This window comes from Borostomias antarcticus (assembly GCF_949987555.1).
Source record: "Borostomias antarcticus genome assembly, chromosome: 5".
Classification (NCBI taxonomy): domain Eukaryota; kingdom Metazoa; phylum Chordata; class Actinopteri; order Stomiiformes; family Stomiidae; genus Borostomias; species Borostomias antarcticus.
The window spans coordinates 18,201,172-18,226,171 of NC_140238.1; the positions used below are offsets into that span (position 1 = coordinate 18,201,172).

At 47.7% G+C, this 25,000-nt stretch overlaps 1 protein-coding gene across 1 annotated transcript in view; it reads right to left on the minus strand.

Moving 5' to 3' along the window:
- The window catches only part of msrab (methionine sulfoxide reductase Ab), a gene marked incomplete at both ends in the record, with an annotated part of 42,068 nt that overhangs the window by 16,553 nt on the left and 515 nt on the right, over nt 1-25,000 (minus strand). Inside the window, 3 exons of the mRNA XM_084438982.1 lie at nt 5,487-5,591; nt 9,158-9,277; nt 9,408-9,476. Coding sequence (XP_084295108.1) covers nt 5,487-5,591; nt 9,158-9,277; nt 9,408-9,476 — 294 coding nt within the window. The remainder of the gene's footprint in view (nt 1-5,486; nt 5,592-9,157; nt 9,278-9,407; nt 9,477-25,000) is intronic.

Consider the following 25,000-nt stretch of genomic DNA (forward strand, 5'->3'; position numbering starts at 1 on the left):
AATTGGGGGAAAAAAAGTCCAACAGACACACACACACACACACACACACACACACACACAGCCTCTCTCTGCTCCACCACACACCTACTCACCACCCAATCTCCATAAATTAGACCTGTCAGGGGCAGCGCAGTAATGAAGTGACACGCTGTAGTGAGCCGACCAATTTCAGCCAACCGGAGGGGAGGAGGGGGTGCCGGGAGGCAGGGGGTAGGGGTTGGAGGTCAAGGTCGGCCCTCTGGGGGGTTGCCGTAGATACGGGGGGTTCCCCTAAAATGACCGATGTAGTGACATTGGGGACGCGGATCCCCCAAAGGGGGGTTGGCGTGTCTTTTCCAGCTGGTGTGTGTGTGTTTGAGGGTTGGGACATTATTGTCAGTGGTTTATATAGGGAGGTACTACGGTAACACTCTCTTGATGGAATGAGTCTGAATTATGTCACATTCTAAAAATATCAGACTAAAAAAATATCACATTTCGGATACAGTTTCCTCTTGCCTGCGTATGAGTGTAGGAGGTATTTCATGGCATAATATGAGGTCTCCATATAACTGTTCTACCTGTGTCTGTATTTGACTCTGCACAAAGCTACTCACCGGAGCTCACAGAGTAACAACGTCAGCAACGACTGGAACCTTTCTATTAAAACATTCCCCTAAGATATTTAACGTTTTTTTTTTTTTTTTAAAGCAAAAGAAATCGTACAAATTTTCAATAAAGCACGACCTACTTCCCACCCTCAAACCACGACGACAAGAGGCTGAGGTGTGCTCTCTTGCTGTGTCTTTCTATGGGTTTGCGTTTTCACGTCCCTATCTGGCTCCCACAGTGTAGCTGTTGGCGCTGTTGTCAGAGGACGTTAATGTCGGCCATCTTGCGCTTACCCGCCTCAGCCGCCCTTTTTGCGTCGCCTGCTCACTGACGCAGCATCTGCAGACCGGGACATAAATACTGCATGGCCTCAAAAAACAGGAGAGGGAGGGAGGGAGGGATGAGAGAAAGAGAGGAGGAAACAAAGGAGAAGAGCCTAGGTTGTTCAGATGAAGGTGGAGAGGGGGAGAACGCGGAGGGAGGGAGGGAATGGAGGGAGAGTGACTAAGAGATAAAAGAGGAGTGTGTGTGTGTGTGTGTGTGTGTGTGTGTGTGTGTGTGTGTGTGTGTGTGTGTGTGTGTGTGTGAGCGGGCGGCCTCAGGGAATGGTCGACTCACAGCACTGCTCTGCGGATGTGCTGACAGGATGGGGGGATGGAGGAGAGGAGGAGGAGGAGGAGGAGGAGGAGGAGGAGGAGGAAGATAGAGGGGGAGGAGGGGTGGAGGAAGGGGGGAGATAAGATGCTCTTATCCTCCAGACAGACTGAAAGCCCCGAGGTCCCCAGGGAAACGGGGGAGGGGAGGGGGTTTGGGTCCCACTTTAACGAGGAAGTAACGAACAAACCAACCATTGGGGATGTCATGCGTGTGCACTGCGTGTGTGTGTGTCTGTGTGTGTGTGTGTGTACACCATATTACGTGTTCTACGAGTGTTTGGCCATGTACAGTATAATGTGTCTGGATGCATACTGTACGTGTGTGTACGTGAACGCGAACCAGTTCATGTTGTGTGTATTGTATCCACAGGGATAGAACTGTTACTGTACATGGACTGGTGCAGATACCAGTCAGTATACAAGACTTGATCCTCACAGTGTGTGTGTGTGTGTGTGTGTGCATGAAGAAAGAGAAAACTTCTAATTTGTGCGAAGGATTGGTCTTTATGCAACCTCTCTGAGAATCTGGCAGACCGAGTCTGTTTCTGAATATGGAAAAGAGCACACAAAGAGGGGGCTGCTGGGAGTTTCTGATTGGCTGTTAATGTTGCTATCCTACACGTGATTGGAGGAGCCGACGTAGCTCGAGATCACGTTGTCAGGACTAAACCCTTTTGAACTGAGGCAAAGCAGAGATGCAGAGTTCTCAACACGCGCGCACGCACACACACACACACACACACACTGATGTGAACCGCGTGAGTGGGAGTTTGCACACGTGCGTGTGTCTGTGTGCATTTGTGTAAGTGTGTGTGTGACTCAGAATCTGTGCAGCCAGTGAAATCAGGCTGAATATTCCTTCGTTCTGTCCCTGGTCTTTTAACACAGCTGCTGTTAGGTGGACAGAATCAGCTGGCGCTGAGGTAGACGCCCCGGGCCGCGCCTCAGCCTCTCCACGCCACGTTTGTCAAATCAGAGATTCCACACGTGAGCCTCCGGTCGGGAGAGGAGGAAGGGGGAACAGACCGGAGACACGCGAGTGAGTGACAAACGCTGAGAGAGAGAGAGAGAGAGACGTTTTGAGCTCTCTCCCCACGCTTATCTTCTGTTGACGCTTTGAATAAAAACAAGCGTCTACGGTTGCTCCTGAGGTAGAACCTGCTCTGAAAAACAGTAGCAACATTTTATAGGTTGAATTTGGTTGGTTCTACGTAGAACCACAAAGGGTTCAAAAAGGGTTTTCAGGGGTGTTCTCCCACAGGGCTGACTGGAGAACGCTTTATGGATCCAGCAGGAAGCACATTTTTCATTCTAAGGGTGTGAGTGCAGGGATCTGTTCTCTGTACAGACGGTAAGTAATGGAGGTACATACAGAGCACGCTGAGCATCGACTGTACATCAGTACACACACACACACACACACACATACAGAAGAAAGCTGTGTGTTATCAATAAATGATGAGAAAAGAGAGAGCGAGTCAGGGCTAAAGCTTAAATACGGGTTTTTGTTCATGTCAATGCCTTGACTAAAAGAGGCAGCAAGGTTCACATACAGCAGCCATGACGAGATGCTAGTTGTGGAACGTCTGTCCCGTCCTGCCATACCATTTGCCGTGTTGAATCTTGAAAAAACAGCAGCTTTGAAAACAAAATTTGAGTTCTGAAACGGCTTAAAACTGCATGTGATCCTGTCTTAAGAGGTACAGAGGACGCCCTTGCGGAGATGGTGAGAGGTGAAGGTACCTTAGTGGTGGTCAGATGATGAGCAGCAGAGGAAGGAACTCACTGGGAGATTCCAGGGGAAGTGAGGAATGTCCTGCTGCATGTGCGAGAGCTAGCTAGCATGGATGAGGTTAAAGGATGGATGAGGATGGATGAGGCTATGGTAATTTCTGGACCTCAAGGGGCGACACAGCACACACACACGTCTTCACTGGTCGCCGGTGGAATTTGTCCTCTACATTTTTCCCATCCCAGCTGTCCTCCTCCAATGGGCAGCCTCGTCAGTGGCGCCCGGGGACCAAGTCCAAGTGCCCAGACCGGACTGATGAGCATCTGTGAAGAGCATCTGTTCTTCTGCATGTTTTTCGTATTCCTCCTTTGGGAGGAAACCCTTGTGAACACGGGGAACATGCAAACTCCGCACAGAAAGGCCCAGGACCTTCTTGCTGTGAGGCGCCAATGCCAAGTACTACGCCACTGTGTCGCGCGTGAGCGATTTTGGGGTTCAGAGTCTTGCTCAAGGACACTTCGGCACACTGCCGGAAGCTGGGATGGAACCAGGGACCTTCCATTCCCCAGCCGGCCGCTCTAACTCCCAAGCTACGTGCCACCCCAGCTAGCTGGCACGGATGAGGTTTTGTTGTGAGCGATGGCGTGCACAAGAGTGCATGTGGGCCTTAGGTAATGTAGATGACAGAAGAAGATGAGGGTTAACCAAGGTGGATGATGGGTAGAGGTCAAGACTAATGAACCTTTCCTCCAACTCTCTCTCTCTTCTCTTTTTCTGTGTTTCTTACTAACTCTCCACCCATCACTTTTTCTCACACTCTCTCTCTCCCTCCATCCTTTTCTCCACTGGGTGAGTGAGTAGAGTGCCTCCTCCTCTCTGTCTCATGGTGAATTAATGCTCTTACATCACATCACATCTCTCCTCCCCTCCCTCTCCTCTCCTCCCCACCCCAGAGCAGTGTGAACAATGGTGTGCAGAACGGGGGCCTGGGGTAGGAGGGGACGATGGCGGGGACGGGGGGAGGAGGAGACGGTGTGGGGGACGGGGGGAGGAGGGGACGGTGTGGGGGACGGGGGGAGGAGGAGACCATGGCAGGGACGGGGGGAGGAGGAGACGGTGTGGGGGACGGGGGTAGGAGGGGACGGTGTGGGGGACGGGGGGAGGAGGGGACATGTGGGGGACGGTGGGAGGAGGGGACGGTGTGGGGGACGGGGGGAGGAGGAGACGGTGTGGGGGACGGGGGGAGGAGGAGACGATGGCGGGGACGGGGGGAGGAGGGGACGGTGTGGGGGACGGGGGAGGAGGAGACATGTGGGGTACGAGGGGAGGAGGGGACGGTGGCGGGGACGGGGGGAGGAGGGGACGGTGTGGGGGACGGGGGGGAGGAGGGGACGGTGTGGGGGGCGGGGGGAGGAGGAGACGTGTGGGGGACGGGGGGAGGAGGACGGTGTGGGGGACGGGGTTAGGAGGAGACGTGTGGGGGACGGGGAGAGGAGGGGACGGTGTGGGGGACGGGGGGAGGAGGAGACGGTGTGGGGGACGGGGAGAGGAGGGGACGGTGTGGGGGACGGGGGGAGGATGGGACGGTGTGGGGGACGGGGGGAGGAGGAGACGGTGTGGGGACGGGGGGAGGAGGAGACATGTGGGGGACAGGGGGAGGAGGGGACGGTGTGGGGGACGGGGGGAGGAGGGGACGTGTGGGGGACGGGGGGAGGAGGGGACGGTGGCGGGGTAGAGGAGAACGGTCAGGGGAGAGGAGAGTGAACTTGACAGTGGAAGAGGAAGGCTTTCCTAGTGGTTCTTTGTGTCCATGGCCATTTCTGTTCTTGGCTATTCAATGTACTAGTCTAGCTTGGGTCAAAAGCTAAGAACCCCTGTGAAAAGCCATCAGTTCAAAACCCTCAAGTCCTGAGGCTCAACTCGACCAGGATCGAGTACCATGTTTGACCGCTAGACAGTATACTGCTGTAGCATCTTGTAATTATGGGGTAGGTTGTATTGGGACATGAATACACACCACGCTGGTCTGAACTAGGTTGGTATCGGAATGTGAACACACACCACACTGGTCTGAGCCAGGCTGGATTGGGATGCGAACCCTCTTGGTCGACCCTCTCACGGATGGTTGAATCTCAGACACGTTAACACAGTCTGGCGTTGGCATACACCCCTGAGAACACACACACACGTCTGGACACCTTCCTTCTGCTCCGATACACTTTGTGCCCCTGGGGACGGGTCTTGTCTGGGGGCATCTTTTCCTTTGATCATGTGTCTGTGTAGGTGTGTGAGTGTATGCGTTTACAGTATGTGTTTGTGTGTGCATGTTGCGTGTAAGGTGCTACTGTACCTTGCATGCCTGTGTTAGTGTACGTGTTAGTGGGCGTGTGTACTGCATGTATTTTTTTGTGCATGAGAGGTGATATGACAGAGGTACATGTGTGTGTGTGTGTGTGTGTGTGTGTGTGTGTGTGTGTGTGTGTGTGTGTGTGTGTGTGTGGTGCTACCTTGAGTGGGGTCGTGGCTCTCCCAGAAAAGCGTGAGCAGCTCCTCCAGACTGACATCTGTGGGTCTGTAGACCACCCGAACCACCTCAGTATGGCCGGTCAGACCTGCACCGGGACAAACACACATCCACTCTGACCCTACCCACACTATGGAACAACAAAAACAACACACATTTGCATTTTTCACGCATCTACAGTACACTTCACACACACCATACTTTCACTATTCTTTGTATTGTATAGCGCTGTCCAATTGTATTGCATTGTATTCTTTTTTTAATTGTTACTATTATCATCTTGTAAATTATTATTCTGTTGTTGCTGCAATGCTGAGGAGCCAGAACCCAAAAGCATTTTGCCCCCTTATACTGGTATGAAGAACGTAATAAAAAAGCTTGAATCTTGAACCTATAGCATGTTACAGTAGACTACAGTCAGTTACTCCAGACTGACCACCATAATCTATCCATTCTCCAGTTCTTAGATTTTAATCTGTGGCTGTCCTGCCACTATACACACTCCTGTCTGTGTTGAGACCAGAGTTAATAAAACACACAGGTGGTCTACTGTGATTAACATGATCTCTAGACTGATCTCAACACCATCTGCAGATGTGTATTGACATGTGAGATGGAATACGTGAGAAAGACAGAGATGAGAGAGAGAGAGAGAGATAGGGAGAGAGAGAGAGAGAGAGAGAGAGAGAGAGAGGGAGGGAGAGAGAGAGAGAGGGAGAGAGAGAGAGAGAGAGAGAGAGAGGGAGAGAGAGAGAGAGAGAGGGAGAGAGAGAGAGAGAGAGGGAGAGAGAGAGGGAGAGAGAGACAGAGAGAGAGAAGTCTGAGGCAGTGTGGGAGCATAGCAACTGTTTCTGTGAGGAAGTAGTCAAAAGCACACAGGCACAGTGGGGGTCAGCCCTCGCCAGCCTGCAGCTGCCAGGACCCCAAAGCTTCAACAAGCTGCCTGGAGGCATCCTAAGAGAGGAACCTACTCTAGGTCAGCTGCTAGCTGCGCGCACACACACACACACACACACACACACGCACACACACACACGCACACACACACACACACACACAGCAAGTGGAGGGAATGGCACGAAGACATGCATGCAAGCACACGCACATACACACACCAGAAATCAGGTTTACTGATGGGAAACACTGACACAAACACACAAACAAGCACACACACACACACACACACACACACACACACACACACACACACACACACACACACACACACACACACACACACACACACACACACACACACACACACACACACACACACACACACACAGGTGTTCTGGGTGGGTTAACAAAGCCAGGCCACACAGAAGGGACTCAGTGAGACTCAAAGCTGACATTCATCCCACTGATGTCAGGACAGCAGAGTCGCTACCCATCTTTCGTAGCAGGCTCAAAACTCATCTCTTCAAGAAGTACTACAACAATCCTCCCACCTAAGCACTTATTGTATAGTATTGTATTGTATTGCACTGTACTTTAGATTGCTATTCTTGCACTTTGCCTTCAGCACTAGATTATGCTCTTGGTCACTTGTTTTAGAAAGAAGATGCACTTGTGAGTTCTGGCAAGTAGTAGTACATTGGCTCTTCCTACGTTAAATGCAATTATTGTTAGTCACTTTGGATAAAAACGTCTGCTAAATGACTGTAATGTAATGTAATGTAATGTAATTCACATCAATCAACCTCTCCTGTCCTTTCCCAGTCCTTAGTCCATTACCTTCTCTCTCTCTCTCTCTTCTCTCTCTCTCTGTCCTCTGCTGACAGCCCCTGCGTCTCCAGAGCAGTGTTCCGTTCCACCGGTGAAGCGACGCCTCCACTTCTCTGGGCCTGCGAGGGAGAGACCGTAACACCCTCTCCCTCCTGCAATCCACCCCCTCTCCTTCCACTGCTCTCCTCTCTCTCTCTCACTACCTTTCTCTTCTTCTCTTTCATCCTCTCTCTCCCCAGCGGTTCCCAGCTTGTATTCGGGGCTGACAGAGAGAGAGGGAGAGAGAGAGAGGGAGAGAGAGAGAGAGGAGAGAGAGAGAGAGAGAGAGAGAGAGAGAGAGAGAGAGAGAGAGAGGAAGGCCCTTTGCGGGATTCCACTCAGGAGGTCTGCCAGGCAAGCCAGAAGCGCCCACCCTTCCTCCCTCCCTCTCTCCCTCCTTGGCTCTCCATCCCTTCGCTCTCATCCCTCCATCCCGCCGGCGCTCCGGCTGCATTCCAGGGCCTACGGCAGCGCAGGAACTTCAGGCTGGAAGGCCCAGACGGAGGGGGGGGCTCTGGGGGAGGATGGATGGATGGATGGATGGATGGATGGATGGAGGGGCGGAGGAAGGGAGCCAGAGTCTTTATCCGAGTTTATGACTGGGCTCGGCGCTAGCTTTGGCGAGCGTCTCCACCTCAAACAGACTCACTACTCTGACTCCGTGTCTACGAGGAGAAAGGGGGAGAAGGACAGAGAGAGAGAGAGAGAGATACTTCCCAGTGAAGCCAAAGGAGAGAGGGAAAGACACCGAGTGTGAGAGAGAAGGAGAGAGGGGGAGAGAGACAGGTTATAAGTCCATCGCTGACTGTCACACCCGAAGGGCGATGGCGAAATAGAGAGACATACGGAGAGACATAAAGAGAGTGAGAGAGACAGAAAGAGAGAGTGAGAGAGATAGAAAGAGAGAGTGAAAGAGATAGAAAGAGAGAATGAAAGAGAGAGAACAGGCGAGGGACAGGGCTACGCTACGGTCCATGGTGGCGGCGAGGGGCAGAGGAACCTACATAGTCGAAAACGCCGCAGTGAGAGAGAGAGCAGAAAGAGAGAACGAGGGAGAGAGAGAGGGTTGGGAGTAGAAAGAGAAAGAGAGGGAGAGAGAGAAAAAGAGAGAGAGGGGGTAGAGAGAGAGATGGTAGAAAGAGAGAGAAAGAGAGTAGACAGTAGGGAGAGAGAGAGGGTAGAGAAAGAGAGAGAGAGAGAGAGAGAGAGAGAGAGAGAGAGAGAGAGAGCCCAATCCCTACAAGTAGGTCACCGGGAGGGGGGTGGGGCGTTGGGGGTGGGGGGGACTGCAGCCGGAGAGAGGGGCATGCTGGGTAGCTGACTGCAGATGAAGAGGAGGCTGCTGGAAGGACCAGAGTTTTAGAATTCCCCCCTCCTCCGTCTCTCTCTCTCCCCCTCTTTTTCTCTCTCTCCCTCTCTGAAGAAAAAAGCTATACCCCCTACGCACTCTTCATCCTCCTCCGATCATGGCTTCTGTCTGTGTGAGCGTCTGTATCTCACTCTTCCTCCTCCTCCGATCATGGCTTCTGTCTGTGTGAGCGTCTGTATCTCACTGTCATGGCTTCTGTCTGTGTGAGCGTCTGTATCTCACTGCACTGAACACAGACGGTAACGTCGTGCTCTCTCTCTCTCTCTAGGTCGACCTCGGACGGCCCTCCATCGGAGCTTCTGGTCTTCCCGGTCCTCCGTACATCTGGCAGCTTGCCACTACTTCCTGCTCTGCATCCGTCTGAACTACGTCCACCTACGTTAGTGTGGGACACCCGTGTGACCGACGCCCGCGTGACCGACGCCCGTGTGTCGGCTCCCACAGCAGCAGTGTTCTGTCTGGCAGCTCGATGTAGGGGGGAGCAGGAGGGTGTGTGGAAGTGTGCGGTGCAGGACGTGTACCTGTGCAGACCTCCTTGTAGGTGGGGTTGGGGGTGACCCCCCCAGCGTAGCCCACCTGGCTGGAGAACACGCCAGACTTCTGCCAGAAACGCCTCTCGGCACCCCAGAAACAGCCCATACCTGGAACACACACACACACACACATACACACACACACACACACACACACACAGTATATCTTCACATCAACACTATTTCCCATATTTGTATCTGATGGGCCAGGAGATTTTATTTTTATTTTCACTCTTACCAAATATGATGGTTTCCATGCCCTCAGGGAAGGGCTCAACAGTGGGGTTCCCATTGACCGCATGCTTCTCTACGGGGGGAGAGAGAGGGAGGGGAAGAAAGAAAGGGGGGTGAGAGAAAGATACAATCTGAAATGAAATGACAATCTGATTTCTAGGTGACAATCAAGGACACTCGCCATGCATGCATATATTATATCCCCCCATCCCCCCACTAGTCAGACTGCTCACCTTTCTGTCTGTCTGTCTGCTCATGCCAGTCAGAATGGACCTACAGGTTTGCATGTCTGAGAGAGGCCTACAGCAGCACAGGGAGGGCTGGAGGGGTGAGGGAGGAGAGGAGGGGGTGAGGGAGGAGAGGAGGGGGTGAGGGAGGAGAGGAGGGGGTGAGGGAGGAGAGGAGAGGAGGGGGTAAAGGAGGAGAGGGTGAGGGAGAAGAGGAGGGGGTAAAGGAGGAAAAGGGTGAGGGAGGAGAGGAAGGGGTAAAGGAAGGGAGGGTGAGGGAGGAGAGGAGGGGGTGAGGGAGGAGAGGGTGAGGGAAGAGAGGAGGGGGTTAGGAGGAGAGGAGAGGGTGAGGGAAGAGAGGAGCGGGTTAAGGGAGGAGAGGGTAAAGGAGGAGAGGGTGAGGGAGGAGAGGAGGGGGTTAAGGGAGGAGAAGAGGGGAGGGGGTAAAGGAGGAGAGGGTGAGGGAGGATAGGAGGGGGTTAAGGAGGAGAGGAGAGGAGGGGGTTCAGGAGGAGAGGAGAGGAGGAGGTAAAGGAGGAGAGGGTGAGCGAAGAGAGGAGGGGTTAAGGAGGAGAGGAGGGGGTAAAGGAAGGGAGGGTGAGGGAGGAGGGGAGGGGGTAAAGGAGGAGAGGGTGAGGGAAGAGAGGAGGGGGTTAAGGGAGGAGAGGAGAGGAGGAGGTAAAGGAGGAGTGGGTGAGGGAGGAGAGGAGGGGGTATAAGGGTGAACAGGGAGGCAGTGCTCAGGGTGTGGTTGGACTCCATTCTCCAGGTAAGTGAGCTATGAGCAGGCTGGATTAACACGGCCCGGCATGGCAGCTCAGCGGGCTCAAACCTAGTGGCTCTGCACTGGAAGACACTTAGCAGATTAAATGATTTTCACCCCCATTCCTAACCTAACACTGTCTGACATACACACACACACACACACACACAGACAGAGAGACACACACATACACACAAACCCTACTGACCCTACTATACGGATCCGATCCAGGACTGCCTGAAATTGTGCCACATTAGAAACGACAAGAGGACAAAACGAGTGTGTGTGTGTGTGTGTGTGTGTGTGTGGGATGTGGGGGAGGGGCGCACTGGCGAGGCAATGCCAACTGTGCTGGGCGGATTTGGAGCGCTAAACAGGAAAGACACACCCCCACACAGATGTGGGGGCGGGATTAAACGCTAAGAAGACTGGGGTGACTTAGCGTGCAAATCTCCACTGAGCAAGGCTGGTTTGCGCTGCACAGACTAATATTAGTTGATGGATAAACAGGCCACTGGGGCGAAGGGGTCCACACACACACACACACACACACACACACACACACACACACACACACACACTCACACACACACACACACGAACGCGCACGCAAGCACACAAACACATGCATGCTCATTCACACAAGCACAGACAGACATTTCTGTATGCACAGCACACTCAAGCAAACGCACAGGCCGACACACACACTCACACACACACACACACACACACACACACACACACACACACACACACACACACACACACACACACACACACACACAATATGGCAATTCCTCTAGTTCGGTCTGTGTCAAATGTGGGTGAATTTTGGACGGGGTGTGACATTGACCTAAATAGTGAGAATCCCTGCGTTACATATGGAGCCCAGCGTGGCCTAACACATTTCCTCCATTAGCCTGAATGCTATTCCTGTAAACTGGCGTGTGAGAGGAGTTTTAGACCCTTCCACTGCGGAGCGGTTGGCTAAATTATGGTCCAAAGGGATGACAGGGGCCGGCGGCCATCTTGGCTGTACTGAGCAGGCGGCCATGGTCTGGAGAGCTGTGGCTGCTATAGGCTCGAAGTAAAATGACTATGATACTATATCATTCACCACGGAAATGAAAAGGGTTGAAGAATGAGTAGACAGAAGGAGAAATAAGGAAGGAGAGAGAGAAAGAGGGACAGAGAGGGGAGGAGTAGGAGGAAGGGTAGTGTGGTAACAGAGCCTAGCCGGGGAGGATCAACAGATGACCGCCGCAGAGGGACAGAGAGTCACCTTGCGTCTGGGCCAGCGCGCCTCTGGGCGCCAGAACCACACACGAATGCCGGGTCTCTCCAAAAGAGAAACAAACAAACAAACATGGGGGGAAAAAACAAGAGGGAGAGAGAGAGAGAGAGAGAGAGAGAGAGAGAGAGAGAGGGAGAGAGAGAGGGAGAGAGAGAGAACGGAGCAAAGAACACGCCAACACAGAGAGGTGTCTATAGAGAAACCCAGTCCATGCCAGGATCTTACTCTGACCATGCCTCCCCTTTCTACCTCGCCTCTCCTTCTACCTCTCTCTCTCTACCACCCCCCCCTTCTCTTGGACCTCCCTCCATCTCTCTATCTCACCCTCTCTACCTCCCTCTCTCTCTCTCTTCCTTTATTTTCCCATCACCACCTTCTCTCAACCACACACACACACACACACACACACAATTTCTCCCAAGGAGCGCTGGCAGAGGTCCCAGGCCGTGCCAGACCAGTTCCTTTCACTGTGCCCGGTACCCCGCCCCACCCCACCCCACCCCGCCCGGTGCCACACTGAGCAGCCCAGACTCCCGTGCCAGAAACACAGCCCACCTCACTCACTACCCCACTCCGAGGAGAAAGAACTGGATAAATACTCCCGCTAAGAAAGAAGAGAGAGAGAGAGAGAGAGAGAGAGGGAGAAGGAGAAAACACAGCAGCAGGGAGGGTGGCTGTCTGAATGAGGCAGCATAATGTGGTTATGGAAGGCTACGTGTGAAAAGGATTTTTAAAAACTTGGATGAAATATGGGCGTATTGCTCTCTCACTTCCGTCGTTTTGTTGCGGATGGAACCGGAGAGCCTGTAATGAGGGATTTAAGAGGAATTCCGAACACCTTCTGTTGTGTTTTAGCACTGCGGGTGGGAGCTCTGGACCATACCTGCCCACAACCAGCGGCTACCGCAGTCTACCAAGCCCGGCTTGTGTTCTGCCTCATTTGCCTCGTTTGGCAAAACAACTTCCCCGCGGTTCTGCACCGAAACAAAGCGCCCGGTTCTGTTATGGGACCGGTGTTCCTCTTGGTTCTTCTTCTTCGTGCGGCTTCCAAGTCCCACCACCCCCAGGGTCGGGGAGTGCCGGGTGGGCGCCGGGGGGCTAGTGGCGAGGGGTGCTGTCCCCTGCCGTTGCTCACTCTGTCCCCGAGTGACCTCCTCTCTCTATCCCTCTCTCCCTCCTCCTACCTGTCTCTCTATCCTCCTACCCCTCTCTCTGTCTCTACTCCCACAGGCTGGCACAGGGTCAGGAGGAGGAGGAGGAGGAGGCTGGCGCTTTCTACAGGTGCCAACTGCCCTCTGCAGCACGGAACTATGGGAGGACGGAGTGTGGGTAAGGGAGAGCTAGAGGAGATGGGATGAGAGCCAGGGATGGGATGGGATGAGGGCCAGGGCAGGAATGGGATGAGGGCCAGGGCAGGGATGGGATGAGGGCCAGGGCAGGGATGGGAGGAGGCAGAATTGGGGTGGGGCATGTTCTGTTTTTAGAACAGAGGCATACTGGTACGACACGAGCCCAACACTGAGCAGCAGTGAACCAATAATTGAGATTATACATCCATCAATACTGCTTCAAGCGAGCCTGCGGGGCTGACGGTAAGACTCAAACCTAAAGCAACATCAGAGAGGTAGTGTAACATCTTGGCACCATGTGTTGGTGCCGTTAGGCCTACCCAGGTATGGAGACAGTCAGAATACAGACGGAGATGGAGAGACTGAACATTCATCCGCACGCTCCCCTCATACAATGGGGTATCTTAGCAACCAGTTCTGGTTGCTATGGTGAGGACTACAGTACCCCCCCCCCCCCCCCATCACCCTGATGCCTGTACACAGCTAAAGTCAACTAAAGTACAGTCAGCAAGATAGAGGACTGTCAGCCCAGTCCAGCTCAGGCCTGTCCTACATCCTAGCCCTGTTTAGGTTCGGAGAGAGGAGGGCCTTGAGAGTAGAAAGTACCATATACCCCCTTTCCGCCAATGCAAACCTAGTTCTGGGATGGTGCTGGTTCCCAGTGAGTGAAACTGGAGAGACACTTCAATGCGTCACGTCTGCGCTTTCTCAGCAGCTACTAGTAGCACCAACTTCAACAATTCCATTGCACGTAAGCTAAGATGCTAATAGGGGTGAACCGATCATGAATTTGTATGGCTGGTCCCGATTGCCGCTTCTTTTTTTGCAGTCAAGATGGCAGATTCCGATGGCCGTTTGATTTTTATTTTTTATTTTTTTGTAACACATAAATAACCATCAGTTGTGCAATTATGTAAGAGAAAAAGCAGAGGGAGCTGGAGCTGCTGAAAAGTAGGCCTGAATTTTGTGACAGATACGCCTGTTCAAACCAGATTCGACGATTCGTTCATTCATTCGTTCCTCCATTCATTCATGTTGTGATATTCCGTTTGGGCAATACACGTGATTGCTGGCGCATAGTAGGCTAGGCTCATAGCGGAGGGGAGAGGGGTTCCCTGCCTTCTTCCGTCCGCTACAGTATATCAGTCTAACTGTAAGTCTCCTTTTACAACCTAGGTCTAAAACGAATGATTGGCCTGTCCTAGGCTATATAAATCACAGGGCAGGTGAGTGGTCTTTTTTAGCCCACCAGCACATCTTGACAGTGGAGCAAAAAAAATGACAGCTCGACTTCAGGAATCTCAGTCGACTTACGACTCAGTCTGTCGATCTAGCGACTGATGATTTGACTCTTCGACTTTCAGGGGGCAGCCCTACAAAAGCCCTTAGTGTATTCAACCCGAGATCAAGGTACATTGAACAGGTTAAACCCTCATCAAATAAATAGCCCTATATAGGAAAATAACCTTACATTAAGATACATGTGGTGAAGTAAGCCTTATAACATAGACCTTTTAGTGCGTTTTAACTCATTTTTTAACCTGGCAAAATACTAAATAAATCATCCAGTCACCGGTCGCGCATTACTGGGCAAAAACGGTGTAGCACTCAAAGGATTACTATAATGGAAATATGACTATATGATTAGGTATAATTTTATGATTGTACCGCGGTTATTACAAATATAAAGGAATATGTATTTAATACATTAATCAACCGTACGGGGTACCACCCTGTTCTGTACAGGGAAACTGATAACCTTCATCAATAGTCTAATTTATTCATCTCTGTCTGACAGAGGTCTTGACTCAATCAAGTGACCTAAAGATCATGTGATGACGCTACAACAACATGATCAAAGCTTAATAATATTTATTGAAGTCATACTAATCAATTATCAAAATAACATGAAAACACAATTCAATAATAGATGGAAAAACAAATGTGGCAATATGAAAACACAGCAGAATGAAATTAATGATGTCATAGATTATCACAGCCTGACCTAAATTCTCTAAGATTAAACAACACTTGCATCAACACCACAACAAAGAAGAACAGCTGGGTTGCAACCTTACGGTAGTGTCTTAAAAGTCTGGATGTGTTGTTTGTCGACTCCAGGCCCCCAGGATTCGAAATCTAAAGTGAAGCCCCATTGAACCGCGCCATCTTTGAAAAAAACGCATCACTGATACCTTTGACATGCGCAGTCAAAGGTATCAATGACGCGTTCTTGTAGTCCACGAACAGATTGCGTTCATGGCTCTCCCCGCTCTGAGTTAGCGATGAAAAGCGACTTGCTTATTAATCTACTTTCGTCAAATATATCCGTTGGAAAACATATTTTTTATCCAGGTATCTTAGTTTTAACAGTATAATTGTGACTGAACATGTTTTGTTTGCTAGTAGGTGGTATTCATTCTGTTTCGCGCTCGGCGGTTAGCCGCGAACTTCATGACTTTAAAGTTGCACAGAAACGGACGTTTGAGATCATCTAACTTCTGTAGTTTGACGTATTTCCGACGCAAACCAGCCATGAGGGTGGGACATGCGTTTAGAGGAATTTGATTGGAACATTGACAAGTGGACGGGTTTTAAGAACTTTAAACAAATTCGATAGAAGGATAGCATTGATTGACGGGTGGATGTCGTGAGATTATTGGCCTAAAATCGAAGGTACCTGTTGTCGTCATTGCACGTGACCTACCATTTTCCAGGAAGTAAGAAATTATATACTTTGATATAAGATTACAACAAAAGGAGATTTTTTTTTTTTTTTTGGCATACATCGTTGAATAGGTGAACACTATGACGAATTATGTGAACCAAAATGGGACAGTGCCCAATGTAGGATGTGTTATTTTTGTGATTTGGCACCCCTTACAGGTTCCCTTTTGCACAACTGTCGTAAAATGGTAAATACTATGCACGTTCAGTACAGCTGGTTTGGGGATTTTAAATGATGGTCACCCTAAACAAAACATGGAGCTATTTCAACATAAAACATTGCAAGCCAGCTAATATTAGGCTAGCTAACACTAGTACAGTACTTACAAGTTCAACAGGGAGGGGGGATGTGACGTATGGCGTAAAGCAGTCAACTTTTGTGGCTCATTTTGTGCCCTGGCTCCTACCCAAATCTCCAAGTTGCATAGTATAGTGCCTGGGCAGGGAATGCAGACCCGCACAGCCTTTGATCATGTTGTAAGTTAATGTACCAGCAAAATGATCTTGGAAACATTATTTGAAGCTTGAAATCTTGCATTGGAGGGCTATAAGGCTTTATTTTTGAAGAGTTGCCTTTGACACCTTTTTCTTTCTGAGGCTTTAAGGCTATTTTGCAATTCGGAGTGAAATGAAAGCCCACATCTGCCATCGCCTTATGCGTGTTATCTTTATTTGCATTATAGACCTACTAAAGGCCAACAATAAAGATGATAATGATACAATTAAATTGTGTAATGTCAGTGCATGCAACTTAATGTATTCAAATAATTTAGATGGATGTAGGCTATTAGGCCTGGAAAATGGGATCATGGAGGCCTAGTCTGGCACAAACATCAGTGTGCAAGTGCAATAAGAAGGCCTAAATAAAAAAGACTGAATTATATCCTAATAAAATAGTAAAATACCACAAAGAATAACTCATGCATAACAATAAATTATTTGTTAGTTACTATTGAATACTACAGAATAATCAGCCTAATAAGCCCTGTGTGACCCCCCTGACGGCCGGTCCTCACATTGCGGTCCCCAGCAATGTGAAACAGCACTCTGGCTAATAAAACAAACCACAACCAACATAAATATTATGTTTTTATCAGAGTACAAATACAAATGTGAGTTACTAATTTTAAAATTGCATCTTGAGCCTTTGCAGTCTCTTGGAATCCACGGTACATCCAACATCGCTAGGTTGACTTAGCAGCACAGAATCTGTTATTTACAAAACACAGTAACACTTGATTAAAGGGGTCCTATTATGCTAATTTTCAACAAACCCAAAGTCCCTGGGGTCCCCAAAACATGTCTTTGGGTATTTTTTTGCTGAAAATACCACTCAGAATAAGCGTTCTAGCATGCCTCTATACCCCTCTGTTGACCACGAGATCAGATTGAGCGGATTGAGTGCTTTTTCATATGCAAATGAGCTCAGCTAATGAGCAAGTCGGCAGGCTAGAGAGCGAGGGCTGTTGACGGCGCGATGCTACCTCAAATATAGGTGGCTAGCCTAGACCATCCACACTTTGGCAAATTTCATTGTCCTATCTTCCTGACTAAACATGATAGTGCCCATGTTATTATCTCCAAGGTTGCACGCTGTTACCTCGAGCTACATTCGCTAGCAAGATACAATTCGACTACAAAAAATGAAAGCTAGATTCTGTAGGCTGAGGGGAATCCAATGATGTCCACTTCTTAACATTTGATCATTTTTAATGACCGCTAGATCAACTAGAAGTCTACCAATTTCATTCTAGTAACGTTATTCTAACGTATATGATGAGACAAGCATCCGGGTTGAGGCAAAAGGGGAGTTTGTTCATGTTAGCTAGCTAGCATTAGTACTATATACAAAGAAACACACAGCATAATTACTTACAGTTTCTGTATGATTTCCACGGACAGTTGGTATTGCCTGATCATTCAGAAAGAGTTTATCTGAAAATCCTGCATTGTACTGACCCAGGTTGGAAAAGCAATCGGGCAAAAAATGGCTAGCACATACTGCCAGTGTTTTGTCAATTTCAGCGGGAACTTTGTCATCAAAAATAAAATGTATCCACTCAGCTCTTCTGTCCTTTGAGCTTGGGAAACGATGTAGCCATCTGCACTGCTTAGTATATCCAAGAACAGAGCATTTTCCATGCGAAGACATTATGCTAGCTAGCGGGACCTGCAAATAATGTCAGCCTTTATAGCCAGGTCAAAAAAAGCAGGTGATTGGAGGTATTCAATTGGGGGCGGAATTATTATAATGAGTCCCCAACTATGACATAATTTGACAAGGGAGATTTGAATGGCTTGCTGGGACTGACTTTTTTTCTAATGTTTTCATTTTGGCTGACCACCACAAAATGACTGGGTTGTTTTACTTCATACTTTTTGTGTTAGTAGGCCCAGCAGAGACTCAAATGTATATGCAAAAACAATGAAAAAGTTAGAACGAAAAAAGGTGATCCAAGGCACTCTAGTTAGAATGGTTAAAAAGCCTTTATTAGATGGCTAATGCATGGCAAAAATGAAGTCTCCGACGTTACTTCAGGCGAGGCATGTACGTCACGGCCGGGGTAATCGGCAGAGGTTAATCAGTCACACCCCGTAATGACGCTAACCACCAGCTGACTGTCAGCTGTCATAGCATTGGTCAGCTCGCTAGAGCGCATGTATTTAAGCTGTCAAAACATGTCATTGTTCGTGCTTGCCATTACTGCTGGTTGTGTATTTGCATGCTCGCCCCACCTCCTACCCTGCTCCACCTGCGTATGTCGATGTCATCTCTGTTGTCATCGTTGCTCTCTGTCCGGGGTATTGCTGCATTCTTCCGGTATTCCACTGTACGTCGGCTAGTGGAAGCCAGGGTAGACACTAGCTGGTCTCTGTGGCTCTCCGTGGTGACCGTGGGCCGAAACATCTCCAAATGGCCATCCAGCGGTCCCTCCGGTCACCATGGAGGCAGAGACACTAGGCTGTATCTCCTTCAGACTCCACGAAGCGTCGGAGTCTAGAGACTATAATGTACAGCAGTCCCCCTGTCCCTCTTTGACGGTCTTAGTGGGCTGAGTTACCTCCGAGCGTTTTCCCGATCGCGGCCCACTCTGATCGTCATAGAGGCAGGGGGCTAGATGCCGTTCCCCCTTCTGGCTCTCTGGGCCAAGCGGCCCAGAGGGGGGGGAACACCTAGATTGCCTCCCCCTGCTAATGCGCTTTCCACATCGGTGGAAGGCAGGAGGCCCCCCGAACAGAACACACCTAATGCTAATAATGGGTAAATTTTAACAAAAGTGATCTCGACTGAATACTAAAAATGTAATATAGCAGAAATGCTTCCTGGTGCGTTTAAAAAACAAAAAAAATGTTGCCATGCATTAGCCATCTAATAAAGGCTTTTTAATCATTCTAACTAGAGTGCTTGGATCACCTTTTTTCGTTCTACTATTTGCCCCTGTTCCAATGAGCACATAGTTTTTTTGACCTAGTACACCAGACGCGCTCCACTATTTATTTATTTTTTCAATGAAAAAGTTAGTTTAGCAAACGTAGACCCCTTTAAAAATACAATGCATAAATGCCCATGCTTTATTCATAGGACCTATTCTCATTGTGGTCTCATAGTTGGGAGAAAGTAATTGAATTTTGTTGAGGACAAAAAGAGAAAGAGTGTCTATATTCCTTTGGTTTCCTGCTGGGGGCCTCAGGCCTGCAGGAATGTTTGAGGCTGGCTTCATCTAAATTTCCGGGTTTATGGCAGGGACCCTCCACAGCATTTCTGTGAGAAAGGGCCAGATCCTCTCAGCATTGCGGAGAGGAAGAGTTAACGATTCCCCAAAAATCTAATTTCAAGGGAATATAATACTAATAATCTGCTACACTGGCTGGTTTCGATCTATCAGATCAGATCGGTGCATCACTAACTTCACTGTTTCTATATTTCTAGTATCATCATTGTTGAAGGTACATGTTCCAGAACAGTACAATCTGTAATCTTATATCAAAGTATATAATTTCTTACTTCCTGGAAAACGGTAGATCACGTGCAATGACGACAACAGGTACCTTAGATTTTAGGACAATAATCTCACGACATCCACCCGTCAATCAATGCTATCCTTCTATCGAATCTGTCTAAAGTTCTTAAAACCCGTCCACTTGTCAATGTTCCAATCAAATTCCTCTAAACATTATGTCCCACCCTCATGGCTGGTTTGCGTCGGAAATACGTCAAACTACGGAAGTTAGATGATCTCAAACGTCCGTTTCTGTGCAACTTTAAGACCAAGCCTCTGATGTCCCACAAACAAAGCTTGTCCCGGGTTGTCTGTTCATAGATTAGACATTAGTTTGAAGAAAATGGTTCTTAAAACATACTGCTGTACCATAATGTTATAAGAAAACAAGCTGTATGATACTCCACACCTCTCTCCACACATCAGTTTACAGCAGCGCTGGCAAAAAAAGCTATGAATAGTAACATTAGGTGCTTTATGTACAGTAGCTAATTAGCCCATAGCTAGTAGTTAACAAATCATTCTTATATGTTTATTTTCTAAGAATGGATACCACTAACCTACTCACCCTGCTTTACATGTGCAGTTAGACTCCTTGATTTTGTCCTGATGAATTTCAATATGGAGTTTGAGAGGCGTCTGTGCCTTCCGCATAGATTGCGAATACCTACTGTAGCATCAACTCATATGTTGTCACCTGCTCTGTCCGAAATCCAAATCTCATGGATATATCCTTGTGTAAAATAGTTCAGGCCTTTCTGTAGCACTCTCTTAGACAAAGTAGTGGCATTTGGTAAATAACATACAGCAATATTGTCAGAGATCCTTGAGAGAATCATCAGGTATTTGCTGTGCAATGGACATTTTGGAAAGCAAAAAATGAGTAGCCTACCTGCTGCATAAAATGCGTACAGGTTGGCAGGTATGAGTAGTGTTTTTTTGGAGAGACCTGGAGGCGGCACAAAATTTGACAGAGGTGGCCACCTCATAATTCTCTATGCAGGAAAAACCCTGTCTGTCTGTAGCCATCTCCCGCTGGAATTATTTATACCATAGCGCCGACAAGGGAGCGGGAGATTTTTTTATTTTTTATTTTTTTTAAAGTTATTTGCATAAACTGACCACATAGGCTATTGGGAATTTACATAGTCCCTTTCTCGTCTGAAAAAATATTACAACTTAATATGGTGGCACATTAAAGCTACATGAGATATCTCTGCACTTTGGCGGCCCCTCTGGTTGTGATAAAATTGGCACTACATTTTAAGAACCTCACTTCCCACAATTCCCCACTCACTCGCTGTAATGATGGGAAAGAAATATGATAACAAACGTGCGTGGAGCAAACTAGATTGGAAGATTGTAGCTACTTCAATGGACTTTCTGGAAGGATGGCTTCAATGCAGGTAAATGCCGGTCTTCTTTCTTTTATGTGCAGGTAGATAAATTCGTGGGGCGAAGTGTTTGTTGTCTTCCTGATATTGTGACACTTAAAACGCATCACATCCGTTTCCACCACAAGATTTCCCACCAGTGTACTAGCCAGTACACCGAAATTCTAAAATAATAAATTCACAGGGTCTCATGCAGTCTCATGTCACGAAAAAACAATTTTTGGAGTCTTGCTAAGGCCAATTATAAACTAATAGCTAGTACAGGTGAATATCGAACTATAAAAAGTTATCTCATTGACCTTTAACACTAACGTCTTGTGTAAATCTGTTCCAGACCAGCAGAGGAGTAGGTCCGCAGCTGAACCAGTTTTCGGGGGCCGAGAGCCAGAATCTTGCACTTTCAAAACACGAAAAACTGGTTTGAGATCAGACACCAAAATGCCTCGGTCGAAAAGGGCAATAGAGAAGAACAATACAGCAAAACTAAACTGTACTATACATTAGTGCATACTGGCTCTGTACTGTACTGATGAAGATAAAAGAAAAAGCCCCATAATATCCTTTCCCCTAACCTTCCCCCCACCTGACCAACCCCTAACATCATTTAGCTACATATGAAAGAACGAAGGGGGGGGAAGTCTGCTTCCTTTTTTAGCACAGTGACTGCTGATGTTACTTAGAAGGCTTTACTGACAATGAATGGGATGGTTCACTCACTCTAGACAAATGTGCTTACTGTAAGTCGCTTTGGATAAAAGCGTCTGCTAAATGAATAAAATGTAAATGTACTGTAATTTAGAACACTACTACTACATACTGCTGTGTATAATGTAGAATACTGTAATACTAGAGAATACTGTAATACTGCTGTGTATAATGTAGAATACTGTAATACTGCTGTGTATAATGTAGAATACTGTAATACTAGAGAATACTGTAGATCTGGGGTCAGGTAACGGTGGCTCCTTGACTACTCATCGTTACTCCAGTGATCCCGGTCCTCCATACACCTGGAGATCTCATCGGTGGTCTCCACTTCCACATCCATCTTCATTCATTCATTCATTAATCGTTAGCTCCCACACAAATTTAGAATTGGCTATCCAATTTACAATTAGTAGCCTAATACAAAACCACTGATGATAGCTGGTCGAATAAATAGAAACTAACCAACCGAATTGGAATCAGCCTGTCCTTCACAAGCACAAGATGGACAGCTCATGGATAAAGTTTTTATTTTATTTTTAACAACCATTAATTGAGTTATGCTGTCAGTAGGCCACCAGCAGTGATGAAGAATAGAATGAATAGAATAGAAAGTTAATTTCCCATGTCGGGAACAGGTGCATTGGAATTCTTGCAATCACCTGTCCTAGAGTATCTTATCAATGGTAATCAGTTCCTCATTCCAGTCTTAGGTACTCTAGACATTTCAAGGTGCCCAAACTGGCAATTTACTATACTATCCATCGTCTATCAGCATCATCCTCATCTACTTATCCCATCCAATCATGTTCAAAGTACAAGGCCCAGTCCCAATTGAGTGAAAGTTGTATTCAGGAATAAAAGGGCCACAAGAAAGATAAAATTGCAGACATTTCTAAGACAAATGAACCGACTCTCACGCAGTCATAGCTAACGCAGCTGCGTTGCTGCTATGTTGGATCAGCAATAAGAAGAGCAATATCCAGAGACTACATTTAACACACCGTGTTTTACATCTTTCAGACTCAGCGTTTCAATGAGTTCAGCCATTCTGGCTCCCGAGGTACTTTTTTTTTTTTTTTTATGTGCAAAAAAGGTGGTAACACATTAGAATAACTATACCTTATAAATAGTTAATAGATCATTCATAAACTATTAGTTAATAGTTATTCACAATGTGTTAATAGTTTGTTGATGATTTACAATTTTTAATTAATAATTAATTAAATTATTAATAATTGTGTATATTTTTGTAAATATATTAAGACCATGTCAATAGTTTATAGACCTTATTGGGACGTTATTCTAAAGTTGCCACTATTCCTTATTTGCTAATGTTTACAAATGTTATTTTATATTAGTAAATTGGTAAGTGATTATTATCAACTTGTAAAAGGTGAGGTAATATATTTGATAATACCATGCTCATGAGTTATAGCCCTTTTTGGGACGTTATTCTAAAGTTGCAACTATTCCTTATTTACTAACACTAGTGCACCGATGGATGGATGGAAGAAAGAAGGAAGGAAGGAAGGAAGGAAGGAAAGAAGGAAGGAAGGAAAGGAGAGAACAACCACGACAGCTCCAAGGGCACTGTGCACTAGTGTTAGTAAATTAGTAATAGTTGCAACTTTAGAAAAACGTCCCAATACTGTCTATAAACTATTGACATGGTCTTAAATACATTTACTATATTTTACATAATGATTTGTTACTCACTTCTAAATATTTATGAATTTGTATTTGGATTATTTTGGTTTGCTTTGCATAACCATCTGGGAACTCTCCGTTGGAAACTATTTGGAAAAGGGCAGGCACTTTCAAAAATACCTGGCAGGCGATTAGATGCACCATCTGCAAAAAATCTGTAAATGTCTATCACATGCTAACTTCAACCACTCCTCGCTGTCATAAACCCGCCCAGCGTTGCTGTTTGTATTTCAAATTCCTCAGAACCAACGCTGATTGGAGAGATCATTTTCCGATCGAGCTCAAAATGTTCTCTATCGAGAGTATCCAGACTGATTGGCGAGTAATAATGTGACATCAGGATGGTCTCACGAGGCTATGATGGAAGGCCTGATGGGGCCAACTGTAAGTGGATCAACTATTAACAAATACCGTACTTAACAAGTATAATAACTCATTAACTAAGTTAATGAGTTATTAAATATTTATAAGGGATAGATGTGAATCATTAACCAACTATTAACAAACGTGTAACACATCATTAATAACTCATTCACTAACAGTTTGTGGATGATCTATTAACTATTTATAAGGGGTATAGTTATTTTAAAGTGTTACCAAAGGTCTTGCAGTCATAAGGATTCCCTACCCCTGGCCTGGCCTGTACAGGCCAGAGCAATGGAAAGGATTGGGTCATGAATTGTGACACCATTGCTAAAAGGCAGTGCTTCCTGTCAGGGAACTGAGGCAACACAAGCACAGGATGCAGACATTCACACCACCACTACATTACACCATCCCTCCATCACATTTCTAAATCCCTCACATCCTCTCCATCAACAAAGAGCCCACCCTCCTGTAGAGGTCCATTATAATGCCGGGTCCATCATCACACCACTGGTGTTCCTTAAGGTCCATGTTTTTGGCCTCTATCATACAAGGAAACACAAACCCAGTCAACCAGGACCAGACAGGGAATAATGATGATGACCACGCACCACCTAAGCCACATTTCACTGACTTTTTTTTTTCATTTGCACCTATGACCTATGACACGCAATAACATGGAGATATAGGACAAAGCCCAAGACACCAGCCAGGACTGAGTCCGTTCCCCATTGCTCCCCCCTCCCCTCCCCCACGGTGAGGGAGGGGAGGAACAGATTTCCGCCATGCGGCGTCTCCGGGCTGCTCTGACAGACGGCCCGGGACTTTATGACGAGGGCGGAGCTTTCATGCGCATAATGCACATATGGGAGCCTGGACGCTTGGGCTGTGTCCGCGGAAACACAAAGTTCCCAGAATGCCTAGCAAGCATCACTCGAGGCAGCCGGGCGGTTGGGGGTAAACTGGACTGGGGGGGCATCTCAGAAGGTAGCCTACCCTTATGTGTGGTGCTCAGAAATGGCACCACTGTTTGAGGCAACTGAATAGGTGGGCCTAAGTGG